The sequence below is a fragment of the Copadichromis virginalis genome, linkage group LG8, assembly GCF_057382275.1.
Source record: "Copadichromis virginalis isolate Kocher_CV1m ecotype Utaka linkage group LG8, C_Virginalis_male_GT1.1, whole genome shotgun sequence".
NCBI lineage: Eukaryota > Metazoa > Chordata > Actinopteri > Cichliformes > Cichlidae > Copadichromis > Copadichromis virginalis.
This window is the reverse complement of record NC_140625.1, coordinates 9,676,104-9,695,726: the sequence shown is the minus strand read 5'-3', so window position 1 is coordinate 9,695,726 and position 19,623 is coordinate 9,676,104. Positions and strand designations below refer to the sequence as shown.

Genomic DNA, 19,623 nt, shown 5'->3' with positions numbered 1-19,623 from the left:
CTGAAGGAGAATTGGAGAATTCTTTCACTGGTTAGGAAAAACTACTTCATAACATCTAACCTAGCCAAGAATCCTTCTACCATCAACAGATATCCTCACGAATAAAAATACAAAATGCTGTCCAAATAATTTGTCAAAAGCAAGAACAGATTAGACCAGGGGTGGGGAACTCGAGGGCCGATGTCCTGCAGGTTTTAGATCTCATCCTGGGTCAACACACCTGAATCAAATAATTAGTTCATGACCAGGCCTCTGGAGAACTTCAAGACACATTGAGGAGGTAATTTAGCCATTTGAATCAGCTGTCTTGGATCAAGGATACATCTAAAACCTGCAGGACACCGGCTTTCAAGGCCTGGAGTTTGACACCCCTGGATTAGACTGCTGGAGAAGAGTGCATATGCATAATATGACAGATTAACTTGTACCAGAATGATAGGAAGGGAAGAGTATGGAGAATTAGAGAAATAGCTCATGATCTGAAGAATACATCCTGTGTCAAACATGGTGGAGGCAGTGTGATGGTATGGGCATGAACGTGGCTGCCAGTGGAAACCAGGCAGCGGTCGCTTGTGTTTATTGATGACGTGACCACTGACAGAAGTAGGAGAATGATATGTGGAGTATACAGGCCCATACTCTGTTCAGAATCAGCCAAATGCTACATATATTCATCCAAGTACTAAAAACAATCCTTATGTTAAAAATGATGTTAGTTTGTCCAGTTAATTTTTACAATTTTAACATAAACTCCTTAAATCAAAGTTTAAATCTTAATTGCTTGATTGAAAATGTACTGTGGCAAAACTACTAGTACTGTGCAAATACCTGACTGTAGCACTTTTAAGGTGATAAAAGTTAAAGCCCAACATGATATAGCTTACTAATCCAACCGTACAAAGAATTTATACTGTTGTTCAACATTGTGCTAAGACAGCAAGAATGATTAGTGCAGCTGGGACCGTTCAGTTCAGTGTTTAACCTCAAAACTTTGGTTCTGCGCTGTGCTGATGTTTGCATTGAAGCCCTGACTTTAAAACGTCAGCACAGAACGCCAGAATGGATGCAACGCCGAAAGGCGGGAGTTTCAGGGCATGCTGCGTCTCTTTGTGCTTTCAGCAGCTTTCTTTGCTGCACCCTGTTTTGTGTTTGGACTCCCTCGAATTTTGGATTTGACCTTGAGCATCTTGACCTGCCGATGGCCGCTGAGGTGCATCGGTTTGGGTTTGGTTGCCTTGGGGGCCTTTGCTGGCTTTGAGGTGACAGCAGGGGCAGAGGGAAGACTCTCTCCACCAGGACAGGCTTTGAACCCGTGGACATCCTTGACCCTCCGACCCCGCAATTCAGGTGGATTGGCACAGGTGGCTCGCACCTTCAGGTTAACTTTCTCAATCCACCTAGATAAAAAGAAAAGATCCAAATTAGTTACTATTGTTAGTTATTTAATGTTATTGAGCCAAACGGTATAATATGTGAACCTTAAAGCTAATCTTAACAGACAAAGATGCGTCTTTGGAAATGGTTTTGTTCCCATAATGACCAACATTCACACATTTTCACATACTAGAATCTCTCACCGTCCAAACCCCAGTCCTATTTAACTACATTATTGACTTGCAGCTGTCTTACATGCGCAGTGGCAGTAGGGGGCAGTCACACATTAGAGGATTGTCAGCGAGATTGATGACCTCCAAAGCGGTGAGTGGGTGGAAGTCAGGGACCTCCTCCAGCTGGTTGCCCTCCAAGAAAAGACTCCTCAACCCAGGACCCAGTCCTGCCAGGGCGCTCTGCGACATCTGCAGCAAAAGCAATCACATCGGTTTGAAAAAAATCTACATTACATATGAAAACGTTTGTAGAGTGCACAAAGCCCGCTCACCTTCTCCAGTCCCATGTTATTGAGGTACAGCTCTTTAAGTGACCTCCCCAGAGGTTTGAAAGCATTCGATCCGATCCAACGAATTGAATTTCTGGACAGCCTGAGGTCTCGGAGATTCCCAGCCTTGCTCAGTGCCTCAGTGGGCACCTCCTTGAGCTTATTCCCTCCCAGGTGAAGCATGTCCAAGTCATTTGCCTGGTAAAGAGCCCTGGGCGACACATGCACAATGGCATTCCCGGTGAGATAGAGAGCTCTCAAACCCTCAGCCCCCGTCATGATACCTGGCTCCAGCTTAGTGATGGAGTTGTTCTCCAGATGAAGTGCAAGCAGACTGGGCACCAGTTTGAAGACACCTTTGGGGAAACTGGTAAAGCGGTTCTTTTCCAAATGGAGGTAAGTCAGCTTAGGGAGACCTTAAAGAAAAAAAGCAAGTGAGTTTGGATCTTGTCTGACCATCTACTCTAAATGTAGCGTTGCCAGTGAAAGACCTTTGAAGGCATCTGGGCTCAGGGAGGTAAGCTCATTCTCAGACAGGTACAGGTATATCAGTCCCTTCATCCCATTGAAAGCCCCTCCCTCTACATCCACAATTTTGCAGCGCTGCAGGTGCAAGGACACAACCTGGGTGACACCGGGGAAGCTGTTGCTGGGAATGTAGTGGAAGTTGTTGCCACGCAGGTCCAGGAGACGTGTGCTGGCAGAGAAACCGCGAGGCACTTTAGTGTGACCACGGTTCTCACATGAAGAGTGGTGTGTCTCTGCCTGTAGACAGGTAGGTAAAGGAAATTTAGAGCTCACCAGCACTTCAACCTTGCACGTCCCTCTCCTGACGCTATGAAAGTGTGTTTGTATGAAACTGTCCAGCTTCTTAAATTAATATAAAAAGATTAACTACAATCAGAACAGTAACTTGGATTTTAAAAGTGTTGTTTCTTTACTCCTGATCAAATACGAAACTCTTAAGAGTTAGAAGGACCGATTCATTCTGATGTGTGTTAAATTTGAAGCTTCAGCCAGCAAAGAACCATCTTAGCTTAAATTAATAGCCAAAGTAAAATTTTATTTTATTTTCACTTGCTACACACGAAGCAAACATGATTGGGGGAAAGAAAAGGGAGAAAGAAAGAGAGGTAGGGGAAGAGGAACGGTGATAAAGGGCAAAAAACAAAAACCAACAAAACAAACAGACAAAAAAATACATATTTCAATCACCTGGATCACCTGTTGAGAAAGAAAAAAGAGAAAACAAGCAAAAAAAAAAGAGAGCAATATAATAAACAACATCATCGCGATAAACTAACAGTAAATAACAGTAAATACTAAATATTGAATATTATTGTGCAGCACATAAGATCGACCGTGCACAGTGTGATTTGAGGTAGGAGCCAAAAAGGGTGTAGTTTGTGTGTGTGAGCACCCGTGAAGGACAAAGAACACACCAGACAGGTCAGGGATAAAGTTAGTGAGAAATTTAAAGCAGGCTTAGGCTACAAAAAGATTTCCCAAGCCTTGAACATCCCACGGAGCACTGTTCAAGCCATCATTCAGAAATGGAAGGAGTATGGCACAACTGTAAACCTACAAAGACAAGGCCGTCCACCTAAACTCACAGGCCGAACAAGGAGAGCGCTGATCAGAAATGCAGCCAAGAGGCCCATGGTGACTCTGGACGAGCTGCAGAGATCTACAGCTCAGGTGGGGGAATCTGTCCATAGGACAACTATTAGTCGTGCACTGCACAAAGTTGGTCTTTATGGAAGAGTGGCAAGAAGAAAGCCATTGTTAACAGAAAACCAGAAGAAGTCCCGTTTGCAGTTTGCCACAAGCCATGTGGGGGACACAGCAAACATGTGGAAGAAGGTGCTCTGGTCAGATGAGACCAAAATGGAACTTTTTGGCCAAAATGCAAAACGCTATGTGTGGCAGAAAACTAACACTGCACATCACTCTGAACACACCATCCCCACTGTCAAATATGGTGGTGGCAGCATCATGCTCTGGGGGTGCTTCTCTTCAGCAGGGACAGGGAAGCTGGTCAGAGTTGATGGGAAGATGGATGAAGCCAAATACAGGGCGATCTTGGAAGAAAACCTCTTGGATTCTGCAAAAGACTTGAGACTGGGGCGGAGGTTCACCTTCCAGCAGGACAACGACCCTAAACATAAAAAGATCTGAAAACTGCTGTTCACAAACACTGTCCATCTAATCTGACTGAGCTGGAGCTGTTTTGCAAAGAAGAATGGGCAAGGATTTCAGTCTCTAGATGTGCAAAGCTGGTAGAGACAGACCCTAAAAGACTGGCAGCTGTAATTGCAGCAAAAGGTGGTTCTACAAAGTATTGACTCAGGGGGCTGAATAATTACGCACACCCCACTTTTCAGTTATTTATTTGTAAAAAACGTTTGAATCATGTATGATTTTCGTTCCACTTCTCACGTGTGCACCACTTTGTGTTGGTCTTTCACGTGGAATTCCAATAAAACTGATTCCTGTTTGTGGCTGTAATGTGACAAAATGTGGAAAAGTTCGAGGAGGCCGAATACTTTTGCAAGCCACTGTATATCTCCCCCACCTGCAGAGTGAGTTCATGGAGAGAGGAGACCTCCTTCAAAAAGCCCTTTTTCAATCAATGAACTTGAGGGCTGTTAACTGGTAGACTAAAAACACAAACATGGGGGAAAAAGGCAAATCAAACGCTAGTTTTACAGACTTAAAGGTGGCATTGATTTTCTAACCTAAGCAAGAATCCAGCATATTTCTCAATGTGTTCAACTACATCCTATTATCATTGGCAAATGCAGGTAAAGAGCTTAAAGTCAGCTTGGAAAATATGGTAGGCATTAAATGAAATATAAATATACAAAAAAGTAGTGACACTCACCTCACAGACACAGTTGGCAGGACACTTGACCTTGTTCGGTTCTTCAGTGGGTCGTGGCATGATCCTGGCTGCTTCTTCCTCTTTTATGATGTCTTCCTGACTCTGGCATCTCAGCTCAGAAGGGTGGACAGCATCCAGGCTGTCACCTGAAAGATGGGATGGCCCTCCACAAGTTCCCATCAGCTTCACTTTGTTATAGATAGCCCACTCTCTGCAGAATAGGGGGGAAAAAAGAAAAGAAGAACAAAGTGCTGATCACTTCCCTGAGGTTTCCTGAAGCTGTCAGGACAAGAGCAACAAAAACCCGCCGTACCTGAGTGGACGCAGGTAACAGTTGCAGAGGATTGGATTTCCGGCCAGGTTTAGACGGGACAGCTTTGGCGAGCCTTCGGCGAAGGGCTGGATGACACGCAGCTGGTTATTGCTGATGTCCAGGTGGATGAGGTTGGGGGATTTTGAAACAGCTGTGTTCACCAGGTCCTGCAGGGACATGTGGTCCAGGAAGAGGTGGGTCAGCTTGGGCATGGACACAGCCTCCTCCCCCAGATACGTCATGGGGTTGTAGCTGAGATCGAGACGAGTCACCTCAGGCAGCCTGGATGCAGAAAAGAACAAGGCAGGAATAAGAACAATGATTATTACTCTTATTACTCTTTGTCAACACAGACATCAGGTGTCTGAGTTTAACAAATGACTTTCTGTCCATTGTGTTGAAGTTTGGTCAGACAAGGGACTATACTGTCTGTGAGAGAGGGATTTGACAAAACATGGAATCCCTTTTGTTCTTTCTACTGATTAATATCACACAACTCATCACTTTATTTAAAACCTAGGGATTTTCTATTTTCTTCTCTATCTAGAAATAGGAGAGCCTAATTTAAAAAAAACTTAAATTGCAATATCAACCAGCTTAACTTATAAATGTTAATAGATAGCACATAAATGATGGATAGACGCTGTTATACTGAAGAGTGAACCCACTAGGCTTCACCTTTGAGGCCTAACAACCTTAAATCTGCATCCTTTGTAATGGCCAGCAGGGGGAGACTCTACATATCTCTCCCTAAAAACGCTTTCCTAATGAGTCAACGGTCTGCACTGCAGAAGATAATATTAATTTATACATAATGGTCAAACAGTTAAAGAAACAAAACAAAACAAACAAATTAAAATAACTTAGTAAAAGTAACTGATAAATTAATGGCTACTGGTATGGATAAGCAGCTTAACGTTCTGTAAACATGATGTCATTAACAGAACAGCAAAAACATAACAGGTAATCAGTTGAACTTGTTATCTAAAGCAAAGGAATTGACTACTTTATTGATCCAAAGCTTAAACCTAACAAACAGTAACCTTCAGGGAACGTTTCCCAAAAAGGCCCTAAAAGTTACAATTTGGAGGCGGGTCCAAGAATGTCCGCTCAAGGCGGTGCATAACTATTAGCTTACCATTTTAAAAGAAGTAAGTTAATTGTTATGTACAACTGAAACAGTTAGCTAACACAAATCAAGGAATGGGAGTTCATTAGAACTCACGAACACAGAATCTGTTGAAGAGTGAAGGAAAGCGCTTTTTTGACTCTGACAAGACTATCGGGGAACATTGGATAAAGAATGGGATCCATTGCTTTAGGGTGTGGCCACCTTGTGACTGACAACTCATGCGGTGTCCTACGTTTTTCAGTCAGTTCAACCTATTGATCATCACATCCAGTAGAAACAAACCTACGTTGCAATGCCTAAAATATCAAATGTTGAAGCCCACTGTGATTCACAGTGGCTATGTCCATCTTTAATGTACAGTCTTTGACAGTGGTTTTCAAAGTGTGGGGTGGAGTCTTTGGAGACCTTGCCAATTCTATTCTCTATTTTTTTAAGTGATACAAATTGGACTCTTTTAATTATTCGTAATCAATGATTAAAAAAGAAAGAGATGTGATATTTTTTCAGCTTCAGAAGTCGAGAATGCCAGAAGAAGCTTTCTTAAGCTTTTTCTCTAGTACGTGTAAAGCAACCAGCGGGCCTGTACTTTGCTGTTAATTATGATGTCATAATTGTCACATTGGATTTTAGTTTTTCTCTAGATTTACATCCAGTGTGAGATTCCTGTTTAGCTCCAATGCTGAGCGATGGTGCCTCTCACTTCACCTGGTCATGGTCTCAGTGGGGAAAAACTGTAACTCGTTGTGATCCAGGCTGAGACGAGTTAGTGTGAACAGTCCGGCAAAGGCTTCAGTATCCAGGTAGTTTAGAAAGTTGTAACTAAGACGAAGCCACTTGATATTCTGCAGGCCCTGAAAGCAAAGGAAGCTGGCATTTTATTTAAGGCTCCAACAAGACGTGCATCTCTGTAAAATATTTGAAATTTTCCATTTCGAAGTATTTTGTACACACGGTTTAGTGTGAGTACCTGGAATGCCATATTAGGGATGTAAACCAGCTGATTGTGTGAGAGGGAGAGCAGGTTGAGGGAGCCCAGCTGAGAGAACGCTCCAGGCTGGATCTCTTCCACACGATTACGGTCAATAATAAGCTGCTTTAGTGAGGACAGACCGTCAAATGACTCCTAGAATCATAAAAAAACCAAGGACTGCACTAAAAATTGTTGGGTAGACTTCTTGAAGTTAATTTTTATTTTTTTAAAAACCACTTAAAATGACAATGGGATATATGTGGTTTAAGTCTAAGAATACCTGGTAGAGGATCTCAATGTTGTTGTTGGCAAGGTTGAGGAAGACCAGGCGACCGAGGCCACGGAACGCCCCCTCCTTCACCTTGTGGATGTTACAGCGCTGCAGCGACAGGTGAGTCAGGTAGGGGGTGTGCCTGAAAGCCCCAGTGGGGAGTTCCTGTATGTCATTACCTCGAAGGTCCAGTTTCACTGTTATCTATGAGGAAAACAGATTATATATTAGAGGATAATAATAAGTATTTAAAAGGTACCACAGCTTTGGAAGTTTAGCCGAAGCCTTATCATTCTTTAACAGGGGTATTAAAATTTGTATTTCCCTGGAAATAAACACCTGTTCAACAGAGAATTGTTTAAACAGCCCCATTTTTTGTGGATTGTTTAAACACCACAGCTTACCTGAGTATTGTTGCTAATCATTTCCATCTAGACTTCTTAGATGTGCAGCAGACAAATGTGCAGCAGCTGTGTGATGCTATCATCCTAATATGAACCAAAATCTGTGAGGAATGTTTTAGGACCTTGTTGAATCTGAGCGGATACGACCTGGTGCTAGCAAGGTGTACCTAACAAACTGACCAGTAAGTGTATATGTTTATAGATACCTCATCAACAGCAGGAGGAACCTGGGTCAGGTTCTTGTTGACACAGGTCACAGTGAGTTGGATTTGGTCGCAGAAACACTCCTGTGGGCATTTTGCTGCTTGGACTGCAGGGACGCAGAGGACCAGCGAGCTGATCAGCAGAATCCAAAAGGTAACGGGAAGGTCCATCTGTAGGGAAAACCCTGATTCACTCTTTTAGTTTGGCCACATAACATGTCAAACTGCAATGCTAAATGTTTAAGGTGCACGTACGCCAACAAATTACCGCTGATTCGTTTTTTTTTATTTTTAGCGGCGATGTACCGTAATAGAAAATTTATTCATGCATACAGCTTTCCAGTTTTCTGTTCATGTTGGCAGCTTCAACATTAATTTATATGCATTTGGATAAAAAAATGTATTAATGTAGTAATATATCAGTTACAGGGGCAACTTCTTTTAGAGGTATTTTGTTTTGTTTTTTACACTTGCTACTTTAAACACATTTTTATTGACAGATTTGCATCAACGTGTTATTGATGCAAGAGATGTCATTGTAATAGATTCTCATTAAACCAAGAATAAGTCTTTTAACCTGCAAAAAGGTTGGAAACTGTCCTTGGTTAGTAGAATCATAAGGAATGTCGTTCTCAGAGGAAGTTTTAAAAAAATGTTATTATCACTGAATTCGGACACCGTAAGAAAAAGCTGTGTGTCATTCAGTTATTTTTCCCTTTCCAAAGCTGAAGGTAGTTTAAAAAAATCCTTCTGCACTTTTGGGGATTAATGCCATTTGGTCAGATTGGTCTGCCGTAGTCTTCACTGGAATGCCTTAAAACCACATTCCCATGTTGGATCAACAGTGCTGATCCACAGGAGCGGACATGAAAAGCTTCAGAGCTCCACACTCTACAGTTTGGACTCTGGAAATGTGGACACGTGCAGTATGCTATGGCTAATTTTTTTCTGTTAAAACTGTGACCTCAAAGAAACCATTGACCGCACAACACAAACGGCAAATACATGAACTTATTTGCTATGTGCACTTGAAGTCAATGATAAGATTGGTATAAAAGGTTGAAAATACTTGGTGTCATCTCAAGCAGCAGGGAAACGAAGCTGTACCACACGTTTAAAAAGAATTAAACTGCTAGTTTCATAGTTATTCACGCCATATTATTTTCGAGTGCCCACCTGAACAGAAAGAGGCCCAGAAACTAGAGAGGAAGGAATTTCCTCAGTTCAGGCTGTTTGTCTTCGTTCCCCCGGGATCAACAGGTCCAAACCGCGGAGGAGCAGCCGCACCGGCCGTGCACAAAGGCGCAGTGTCTTTCTCTGCCGCGGCTGTGCCAAAATGCGTTTCCCCTGAAAATACACGCCTGTCCACCGGGCAGTGCGACATAGCAGGCACTGTACAGCCCCGAGACACTGATTTAGCCTAAACTACGATCATTACAAAAAATCTGAATATGATTTGTGTAGATATCAGGTTACATTTGTTCAAGTTAAGTGCTTATTACAAAAAAATACTAAAGTTCGTTATTAAAAGACGATGCTTTCCTTTTTGACGCAAAACAAAATGCAGGACTAAATACCTGAGCATCGGGTATCAACCGTTCCGGCCTGTTTAAGTGTTGCCCGGACACCATTACAATCGTTTGAATGTGTGTAATACTTTTAAATCCGGACATTCAATGATAAGAAACCCCTTTACGCACAAACTCACCGTGGCGGTTCCGTCCAGCTGCAGAGCGCTACTGGTCCCTCAGTCACGAACTCCGCCGCTCTTCCCCTGCTTGTCGCCCCATCCAAAACAAACTCCGTCTATCCCCTTCTTTCACGTCTGCTCCTTGGCTACCTCCACCTCCAACCCCACTGCTGCAGTCTGCTCACTGCGCCTCAGAGTTTATTAAAGGACTAGTTCAGCCCAAAGTGAGGAGAATCAGTCACCTCAGAGCCTAAAGTCTAACTTTCATATGCACCACTAAAAATGAAAGTGACATTAAAAAAATTAAAATATGTAAGAACTCTGATCACAGTGTAACACAGTTAAAATCAGAAGCCATAAATGATTATGAATCCCTTTCTCCTGCTTTGGTTACAATGGATCTGTGAGATCTCAGATGAACCAGACCTGGATCAGGTGATCAATGAACCAGTTTGTGTAATTTGGTGTCAGGTGCAGTGATCCATAATGTCCCAGAGGTCTTTGAGGATCGGTGAATGGCATTGCTGACTTTGTTGTTCAGGAACAGCATAAAAACACTGGTCACATGAGGCTGGGAATTATTCTCCACCCACATTTGGTCGAAGGATTTCTTTTTTTTTTTTTTTTTGTCCCGTTTGGATCTATAGCCATCAGAATTGTTGTCTTGAGGCCAAGAAAGATGCCAAGCGGATTTATTTTACCAAGTGGATCATCATGGCCTTGCCATATTGGTCCATTTGATTGACCTTTATTATAATTATGAATTTATTTTATTTTCAGTTGCAAACGGGACAGACATAACTGTGGGATAGGACAGGGGGAAAGAATGAAAGAAAGAGGGGGAGAGAAAGAAAGAAAACCAAAGGGGAGAAGAGACGGTGAGAAGGGGGGGGGGGGGGGGGGGGGGGGAAGAGAGAAAAACAAACAAACAAAAAAATAACAAAAAAAAACCAAAACTCCTGGGTCACCTGTATGGAGAGAAAACAACAGAGGAGACAGCAAACAACAAAGAGCAACATAATAATAGAAAAAAAAAGCACCATCACAATAAACTAGCTAGCAGTAGATATCAATAGTTACTAAATAATAAATGATATTGTGCAACACGCAAGATAGACAGCGCACAGTGTGCTTTGAGGCAGCAGCCAAGAAAGCTGTAGTCCGCGTCTGTGAATATCCGTGTGTACACCTGTGTGCATACCTGTGTGGATCAGCATGCTTGCATTCCAAAGGCTTCTCCATGTAATGATCTGCTAGGGAGTGTGGGGAGCCACAGCCCTGTCCTTTATGGTATCAAGCAGGTATGGAGGAGATCAAAACTCCAGACATCCAGAGGCCCCCAGAACACAAGAGACCAAGGAAGACCCACAGAGGGGCAGCTGCGGTCAGAGGATTTCATTCTGGTACCTACAGCAGTCAGGATACCAAGTCGAGGTCTGTGTTCTCTTCAAGGATATGCCTACCCAGACCATCTCTACCACACTGCCAAACTGGTCATGCTAGATGATATTATGGGGTTGTTACTCCTCATACACTTGAGCAGCCACTGGTCCTGCTGCTAGGTTGATGCTATTCTACAGCCCTATCCACGGCTCCTCACATCTCCTCCACACTTTAGTCTGTACCTTCTTGTGATAGCACCTATGGATATGTCATCCTGGAGTTGGACTTTCTGTGAAGCCTCAGTGCGATGCAGGGACAGTCTCATGCAGTAGTGGCAAGAATCAGTCAGGAGGGATAAGATCAATGATCTGTGAGAGGGGGGTTTATTCTGTTGCCTCTCATGCACCTGTTGTCACTTTTATTTACACCAAAGCAGGTGAGCTACACTCATCACAGTTTCTGCTTCCTAACTGGACAGATTGTATTCCTTAAGTTTAACTCATCGTGTTTTGATGTGATGCTCCATTATTCATCTCACCTGTTTTATTCAACATGGATGCTTTCTGAGGACTGATACTAATAAACATCACCACTCAAAAAAACCCCAAAAAAAACCCCATTACATTTTCTTAGAATGAGTTCAAAGGCGGCTGTTGCAGACATGACTGTGAAAACACTCAGACAAACACAGAGGGGTGTCAGGTTTGTTAGATGAACTATATTTAAGACAGAACATATGGTACAAATTACTAATTAGGTAAACCAAAGTAATCCTCAAGGAATAGATGCACAATCAAACGGTGATCTAAATGCTACGTTCCATTCTCATACCACCAACACACAGAGCTATATGAGGTAATACACAGGACGTTGTGCAACATAAAGTCATATAAGAAACTGCAAATAAAAGTTATTCTGGTCCCTGATCATGATGATCCTGCAGTATGGGTTGGTCCCTATGAGCAGCACAATGGTAGCTGTGCGTAAACAAACTCTCCCTAACGTTGCTCTTATTTCCCTTTAAAGAATTTATTCAAATACATTAAAAAAGACAACACCTTTTTATTTATTTTACTTATAGATTATAATAATGTTTGCATCACAACTTCTGTCTCAGCACTCCTGAACCAGGTTTTCACAAAAAATCAGTAGTTGTATCAGCGCCTGCCACACCGGTGGGATCTCTTCTACAAATTTCCCAATTTATTTCAGAAACACTAATGATAATTAAACCGAGATTAAAAGCATGTTTCTGAAATAAATTCAGTTTTTTGTCTTTTTTTTTTTAGTAAATTTTAACTCAATTACTTACTAAATGTAGGATGTTCACTTCACTTCAAGTTACAGTCATTAATCATTTTAAACACATTTGTGCTTTTTAGCAGCTTTCTTTGCTGCACCCTGCTTTGTGTTTGGACTCCCACAAATTTTGGATTTGGCCTTGAGCATCTTGACCTGCTGATGACTGTTGAGGTCAATCGGTTTGGGTTTGGTTGCTTTGGGGGCCTTTGCTGGCTGTGAGGTAGTGTAAAGCGAGTGGTAAGGAAGGTGATATGTAGACAGCATCAGCAGACTGGTCAAATTTCTTACAAATGTACTTTATTTTCTGGCACCATCTGGTACCATTTTAAAACAACCTCGGTTGTCAAAATCTTACTTGTTTTGTACAGAATTTTACACACACATGCTCCTCATTAGTCTCTACCATTAAGAAATAGGTTAACGATACAATCTAAACAAAGAAACAGGAATAACATTATTTACAAACTCATTTACACAAATAAATGGTTTGAAAAGTAAAATGCTGCATACAATACAAGTCAAAAGATTACTTAAAAATAAAATAAACGACACTATATAGAAGGAAATACCCTTCATTTGGCACAGGTGGCTCGCACCTTCAGATTAACTTTCTCCATCCATCTAGATAAAGAGAAAAGATCCAAATTAGTTACTAGTGTTAGTTATGGTATAATATGATGACCTTAAAGCTAATCTTAACAGATAAAGATGCATCTTTGGAAAATGGTTTTGTTCCTGTAATAAACATTCACACATGCAAAACATTTTTTCCACATATTAGAATCTCTCAGCGTCCAAACTTCAGTCCTATTTAACTACATTATTGACTTGCAGCTGTCTTACATGCATAGTGGCAGTAGGGGGCAGTCACACATTAGAGGAGCTAAAGTCAGACCACTAACTTGGATTTTAAAAGTGTTGTTTCTTTACTTCTGATCAAATATGAACCTCTTAAGAGTTAGTTAGGACAACTGATTCATTCTGATGTGTGTTAAATTTGAAACCATCGTAGCTTACATTAATATCCAAAGTAGAGGAAAACATCAAACCTGGCTCAATTTAAAACCTTTTTCAATCAATGAACTTGAGGGCTGTTAACTGGTAGATTAAAAAGACAAACATGGAAAAACGGCAAATCAGCCGTAGTTTTTACAGACTTAAACTTGGCATTGATTTTCTAACCTAATCAAGAATCCAGCGTATTCCTCAATGTGTTCAACTATATCCTATATATATATGTAACTATATTGGCAAACGCAGGTAAAGAGGTTAAAGTCAGTTTGGAAAATATGGTAGGCATTAAACAAAATATAAATATACAAAAAACTAGTGACACTCACCTCACAGACACAGTGTGCAGGACACTTGACCTTGTTCGGTTCTTCAGTGGGTCGTGGTATGATCCCTGCTGCTTCCTCTTCCTCACTCTGGCATCTCAGCTTAGGAGGGTGGACAGCGTTCAGTCTCTCACCTGAAAGATGGGATGGCCCTCCACAAGTCCCCACCAGCTTCACTTTGTTATAGAAAGCCCACTCTCTGCAGAATGGGGGGGGGGGGGGGAGAAAATCATGCTGATCGCTTTCCTGAGGTTTCCTGAAGCTGTCAGTACATGACCAACAACAGCCCATCGTACCTTAGTGGATGCAGGCAACGGTTGCAGAGGATTGGATTCCTGGACAGGTTCAGACGTCTTAGGTTAACCAGTTCGACAAAGGCTTCAGTGTCCAGGTAGATTAGACAGTTGTTACTAAGACGAAGCTTCTTGATATTCTGCAGGCCCTGAAAGCAAAGGAAGCTGGCATTTTATTTAAGGCTCCAGCAACAGGTGCATCTCTGTAAAAGTATTTTGTACACACGGTTTAGTGTGAGTACCTGGAATGCCATATTAGGGATGTAAACCAGCTGATTGTGTGAGAGGGAGAGCAGGTTGAGGGAGCCCAGCTGAGAGAACGCTCCAGGCTGGATCTCTTTCACATGATTGTGGTCAGTAATAAGCGCCTGCCACACTGGTTGGATCTATTCTACAAATTTCCCAATTTATTTCAGAAACACTGATGACATGTAAACCGAGATTTCCACAGATATAAAAGCATGTTTCTGAAATAAATTCCTGTTTTGTGTCTTCTTCTTTTTTTAATTTGTAAATTTTAACTCAGTTAATTACTAAATGTAGGATGTTCGCTTCACCTCAGGTTACAGTCATTAATCATTTTAAACACATTAAACTCAAGTCTGATTGATGTGAAGTTTTTTTTTCTTTTTTAAAGCATCTGTATCTATTTTCTATAAAATATAAGTCACAAGCACAAGTAGAAAATAAAAATTGAGACATTCTTGGACAGTCTCTGTGAAGCCTTCATAGAAAATGAAAGTCAGGAGCAGAAATCAGTGGTTGGACTTGGCCTTTGACTAGAAACACCCCCCCCCCCCCCCCCCCAAAAAAAAAAAAAACAAAACAACAAAAAAAAACATCCCTGCTAGTTTTTCAAAGTTGAAAAATTGAATGTGAGTGCAGAGTGTGCCCCTGTGTCAGCTGAGTCAGTGTTAATCCTGGCACCTCCTCTCCAAAGCAGAGCTCAGCCTCTCTCTGGCACTGCCGCACAGATGTAACCTTAGGCCGCCTAAGGTTACATCTTTTGGCATCTTACAATGCTGTGATTGCAGCCATTACCCAACTCTCTGTGAATGGTACTCATGGCCATTGATCAGTGGTTATGAGAATTTGCATAATTATGATGAAGGAACTGACTGAAGGCATTAAATGAAATATAAATATACAAAAAACTAGTGACACTCACCTCACAGACACAGTGTGCAGGACACTTGACCTTGTTCAGTTCTTCAGTGGGTCGTGGTATGATCCCTGCTGCTTCCTCTTCCTCACTCTGGCATCTCAGCTTAGGAGGGTGGACAGCGTTCAGTCTCTCACCTGAAAGATGGGATGGCCCTCCACAAGTCCCCACCAGCTTCACTTTGTTAAAGAAAGCCCACTCTCTGCAGAATGGGGGGGGGGGGGGGGAGAAAATCGTGCTGATCGCTTTCCTGAGGTTTCCTGAAGCTGTCAGTACATGACCAACAACAGCCCATCGTACCTTAGTGGATGCAGGCAACGGTTGCAGAGGATTGGATTCCTGGACAGGTTCAGACGTCTTAGGTTAACCAGTTCGACAAAGGCTTCAGTGTCCAGGTAGATTAGACAGTTGTTACTAAGACGAAGCTTCTTGATATTCTGCAGGCCCTGAAAGCAAAGGAAGCTGGCATTTTATTTAAGGCTCCAGCAACAGGTGCATATCTGTAAAATCTTTGAAATTTCCATTTTGAAGTATTTTGTACACACGGTTTAGTGTGAGTACCTGGAATGCCATATTAGGGATGTAAACCAGCTGATTGTGTGAGAGGGAGAGCAGGTTGAGGGAGCCCAGCTGAGAGAACGCTCCAGGCTGGATCTCTTCCACACGATTACGGTCAATAATAAGCTGCTTTAGTGAGGACAAACCGTCAAATGACTCCTAGAATCATAAAAAAACAAAGGACTGCACTGAGAATGGTTGGGTAGACTTCTTGAAGTTAATTTTTATTTTTTTAAAAACCACTTAAAATGACAATGGGATATATGTGGTTTAAGTCTAAGAATACCTGGTAGAGGATGTCAATGTTGTTGTTGGCAAGGTTGAGGAAGACCAGGCGACCGAGGCCACAGAACGCCCCCTCCTTCACCTTGTGGATGTTACAGCGCTGCAGCGACAGGTGAGTCAGGTAGGGGGTGTGCCTGAAAGCCCCAGTGGGGAGTTCCTGTATGTCATTACCTTGAAGGTCCAGTTTGACTGTTCTCTATAAGGAGATTACATATTAGAGGATAATAATAAGTATTTAATAGGTACTACAGCTTGAGAAGTTTAGCCGAAGCCTTATCATTCTTTAACAGGGGTATTAAAATTTGTATTTGCCTCGAAATAAACACCTGTTCAACAGAATTGTTTAAACAGCCCCATTTTTGAGGATTGTTTAAACTCCACAGCTTACCCGACTGTTGTTGCTAATCATTTCCATCCCTTTATGACCACAGTGCATTCAACTTCTGATGGCTGCTTCCAGCAGGATAGCGTACCACAGAGCTTAAATCATGTCAAACATGTTCCATGAATATGACACTGAAATTACTGTACTCATATTTTCTCCACAGTCACCAGATCTCAGTCCAATGAAGCATCTTTTGAATGTGGTGGAACAGGAGATTTGCATCTTAGATGTGCAGCAGGCAGCTGTGTGATGTTATCATGCTAATACGGACCAAAATCTGGGAGGAATGTTTTAGGACCTTGTTGAATCTATGCATGACAAATTAAGGCAGTTCTGAAGATAGAAGAGGATGCGGTTGTATCCTCTTGGTCGTATCCGGTTGCTAGCAAGGTGTATCTAACAAACTGATGAGTAAGTGTATATGTTTATAGATACCTCATCAACAGCAGGAGGAACCTGGGTCAGGTTCTTGTTGACACAGGTCACATTGAGCTGGACACAGCAACACTCCTGTGGGCATTTTGCTGCTTGGACTGCAGAGACCCAGAAGACCAGCAGGTTGATCAGCAGAATCCAACGAGTAAGGCGAAGGTGCTTCTGCATGGAAAACACTCATTCAGTCTTTTAGTTTTGCTACATACTTCAAACAGTAACATTAATTGTTTAAAGTGCAAACACACCAACAAATTACTGCTGATTAGAGTTTAGTAATTCTTTAGGTTGGACACTGTGCTTGGTTACTGTCACACAGTGGAAATTTGTATTTGTTTTATAGTCTGTTTTATGCTGATTTTAATGTTTATTTGTATGTGTGGTTCTGATTTTATTTGCATGATTTTACTTTGATATTTGTGATGCATGTCTTTAGTGTTTATGTATGACATTGTTTTAATCCACTATGGACTGACTGGACAGTGGACAAATTAGTCAATAGCAGGCACCTGTTGAGGTGTTGGGTGTGCCCTGATGTGGCCTATCAGCTGCTGAAAGGATCTGTTAGAAAAGCTGGGTCAGCACCTCAATGAGGGAGAGGCCCAGATTCCGGGAGGAAGGAGCATGTAGACGCTAGATGAAACGGCTTGCGTGAAGACGGGCTGATCGGTGCGACTTGGTGTCCAATTCCGGCCACAGAAAAGGCGACCGGTGGGAACCAGCGTGCGTGATTAAAAGACGTGAACCTTTGCCTGCATTCGTGAGTACTGTTTTCCACTGTCGTTCACTGGTTGCAGCTTCACAGACAATGTTTCTGGTCAGTATCTTTCATTATGTAGTAGGTTGGAAAACGCTACATGTTTAATTTTGTTCACACTACAAATAAAATGTGACAGCAAACGCGCTCTAGTGTGAACCCACAAAGCGGCCCACATACGCAGAAGAAGACGTCACACACAACGCTCTCTGTTTAGACTCAGACCAAACAGTATTGTTTGACTGATGGCCCTTAACCTTCTAAGACCCAAACTCTTCCATTACATGCATTTTTAATTTCTCTTTGATATTTGGGCTGAATGGGACCTGATGAATGTAAAAACAAAGAATTACCAGATTTTGATTTTTTTTTTTTTTTTTTTTTTACCTAATTTTTGTTTCTAAGAAAAATAAGAGCCACATATGAGGATATTCGTTTAAAATTTCGATAGAACAGTAGCAGTATAATGTCCCCGTAAGTGGATATCAGACCCTTGTAGAGCAAAATCGAGTATTTGTGCTGTTCACACTGTCTCACCATGATCGGATATGGGTCGCATGGGGTCAAAAAAGTCGGATTGATGCGCTTTCGCCTGCAGTGTGAACGTCGCCTTATTCTAACACTGCTATGCGTTGCCATCCTGAGGTTACACCTCATTATGTCAGTAGATGGTGTTCTTGCACTGCTGTGGAACTACCAGAGGGACTCGGGCTCAGTGAATCCGCAGCTCAGAAATAAAAGCGCTCCGGCCTGAGCAAGACACTAACTTCGTCGTCCTCTCTATTAATCCACATTTTGCCCATACTTGGCTACGCAGTACTCTCTAGCCTGTGTGCCGCTTGCTGCCCATCCAGATTCCCCTAGGTCTGGCGCCAGTAACATTGACAAGGCGTCGCCACGAGGGAGGCTGCTGTTGCAGCGAGCCAGGGAAGCGTTGTCTGTGGGGCACAGCTGGATTGTGGTGCGAAGAGTCCAATGGAAACACAGGGCAGAGATAAGAGCTTCCATGTTGCCACTGGTGTAGATCATTGGTTAAATGATCACCAAGCAATATTTGTTTATGCAGACCTGCCGTAACTGTGGGGGCTAGTCCAACCGAAATAGTATTTTGGGGGGGAGGTTGTTCTTCGGGTACTGCCGTTATGTTTTGTCGTGTGCTGGAGGACGCATTAAAGTTTTACAGCGGACTAACATCCAGAGTGATCATTTGCTCATCGCATCACATGAGAGTGCTACAACTGTTGGCATGGGGTCAGCTTCGTGTGTGTGTGTTCTGGAAATTGAATGAAATGTTGAAACTGTGTGGAGAAAAAGGCTTTCATTCTGTAGCTTTTATGCAGTTTCATTGTCATGGTGAAGTTCTTTTATTTATTTTTTTCACTTTAATTTAGCACTGGCTTCCGTGGACTCACTCTTTGCCTCTCTTCCTCCTTCCATCTCCACATCTGAGCTTTCGCACTCCACTTGCGGTCCATCTGAGAACAAGGCAAAATTTGGTATTGCATTAATTATTGAATTATCCACCCTTAACAACTCTTGGACTTAATCCATGATAGAGTAATGATAGAAAAATATTATACAATCAAAACATTGCAGGTGTGTTTATTATACTTGAAAGTTATTGCAATGCAACAACTGGTACATGTGTTATTGTTACCTGTGCAGATCCCTCACCAGCTGGATCCACTGCCTTTAGCAGCCTCACAGAGCTGCGTTTGTCACGGTTTCCTCCTCCTTACAAGGTATGTCCTGGACAATGTTATATCATTAGTAATAATTTAAAAAAAAAAAAATCTCCACATAAAAGGCACACACAGTAACATTTTATACCTTCTCCAGAATACTGTATATACTATGGCCACAAGTTTGCATCATGGTGCTGATACAGAATACTCCCCGTATTATTTACTCCTAGTGCTATAATAAAGTAATGGGAATTTAAAAAAAAAAAAAGTAATAAATATTAAATGTCTTTATGATGATTCA

At 42.1% G+C, this 19,623-nt stretch overlaps 2 protein-coding genes and 1 long non-coding RNA gene across 3 annotated transcripts; all 3 read right to left on the bottom strand.

Moving 5' to 3' along the window:
- Window positions 1–730: 730 nt before the first annotated feature.
- LOC146702692 (chondroadherin-like protein) lies at window positions 731–8,224 on the bottom strand. The gene is made up of 10 exons (XM_085467199.1): window positions 8,057–8,224; window positions 7,456–7,650; window positions 7,173–7,328; window positions 6,911–7,056; window positions 5,074–5,355; window positions 4,761–4,971; window positions 2,368–2,641; window positions 1,880–2,292; window positions 1,630–1,796; window positions 731–1,397 (listed from the first exon to the last, which is right to left on the bottom strand). Exons 1-10 carry the CDS (start codon window positions 8,222–8,224, stop codon window positions 1,088–1,090), a joined length of 2,322 nt encoding a protein of 773 aa, XP_085323325.1. The 3' UTR covers window positions 731–1,087.
- Window positions 8,225–12,741: 4,517 nt separating this feature from the next.
- Window positions 12,742–16,478, bottom strand: LOC146702691 (uncharacterized). Its single transcript, XM_085467300.1, has 8 exons — window positions 16,452–16,478; window positions 16,065–16,259; window positions 15,782–15,937; window positions 15,521–15,666; window positions 15,227–15,422; window positions 14,062–14,207; window positions 13,769–13,964; window positions 12,742–13,049 (listed from the first exon to the last, which is right to left on the bottom strand). The coding sequence occupies exons 1-8, from the start codon at window positions 16,476–16,478 to the stop codon at window positions 13,032–13,034; spliced, it is 1,080 nt and encodes a 359-aa protein (XP_085323426.1). The 3' UTR covers window positions 12,742–13,031.
- A 411-nt stretch (window positions 16,479–16,889) lies between these two features.
- LOC146702690 (uncharacterized) lies at window positions 16,890–19,378 on the bottom strand. The gene is made up of 3 exons (XR_014921885.1): window positions 19,295–19,378; window positions 19,050–19,112; window positions 16,890–17,045 (listed from the first exon to the last, which is right to left on the bottom strand). It is a non-coding gene; the product is annotated as an uncharacterized LOC146702690 (long non-coding RNA).
- Window positions 19,379–19,623: the final 245 nt, after the last annotated feature.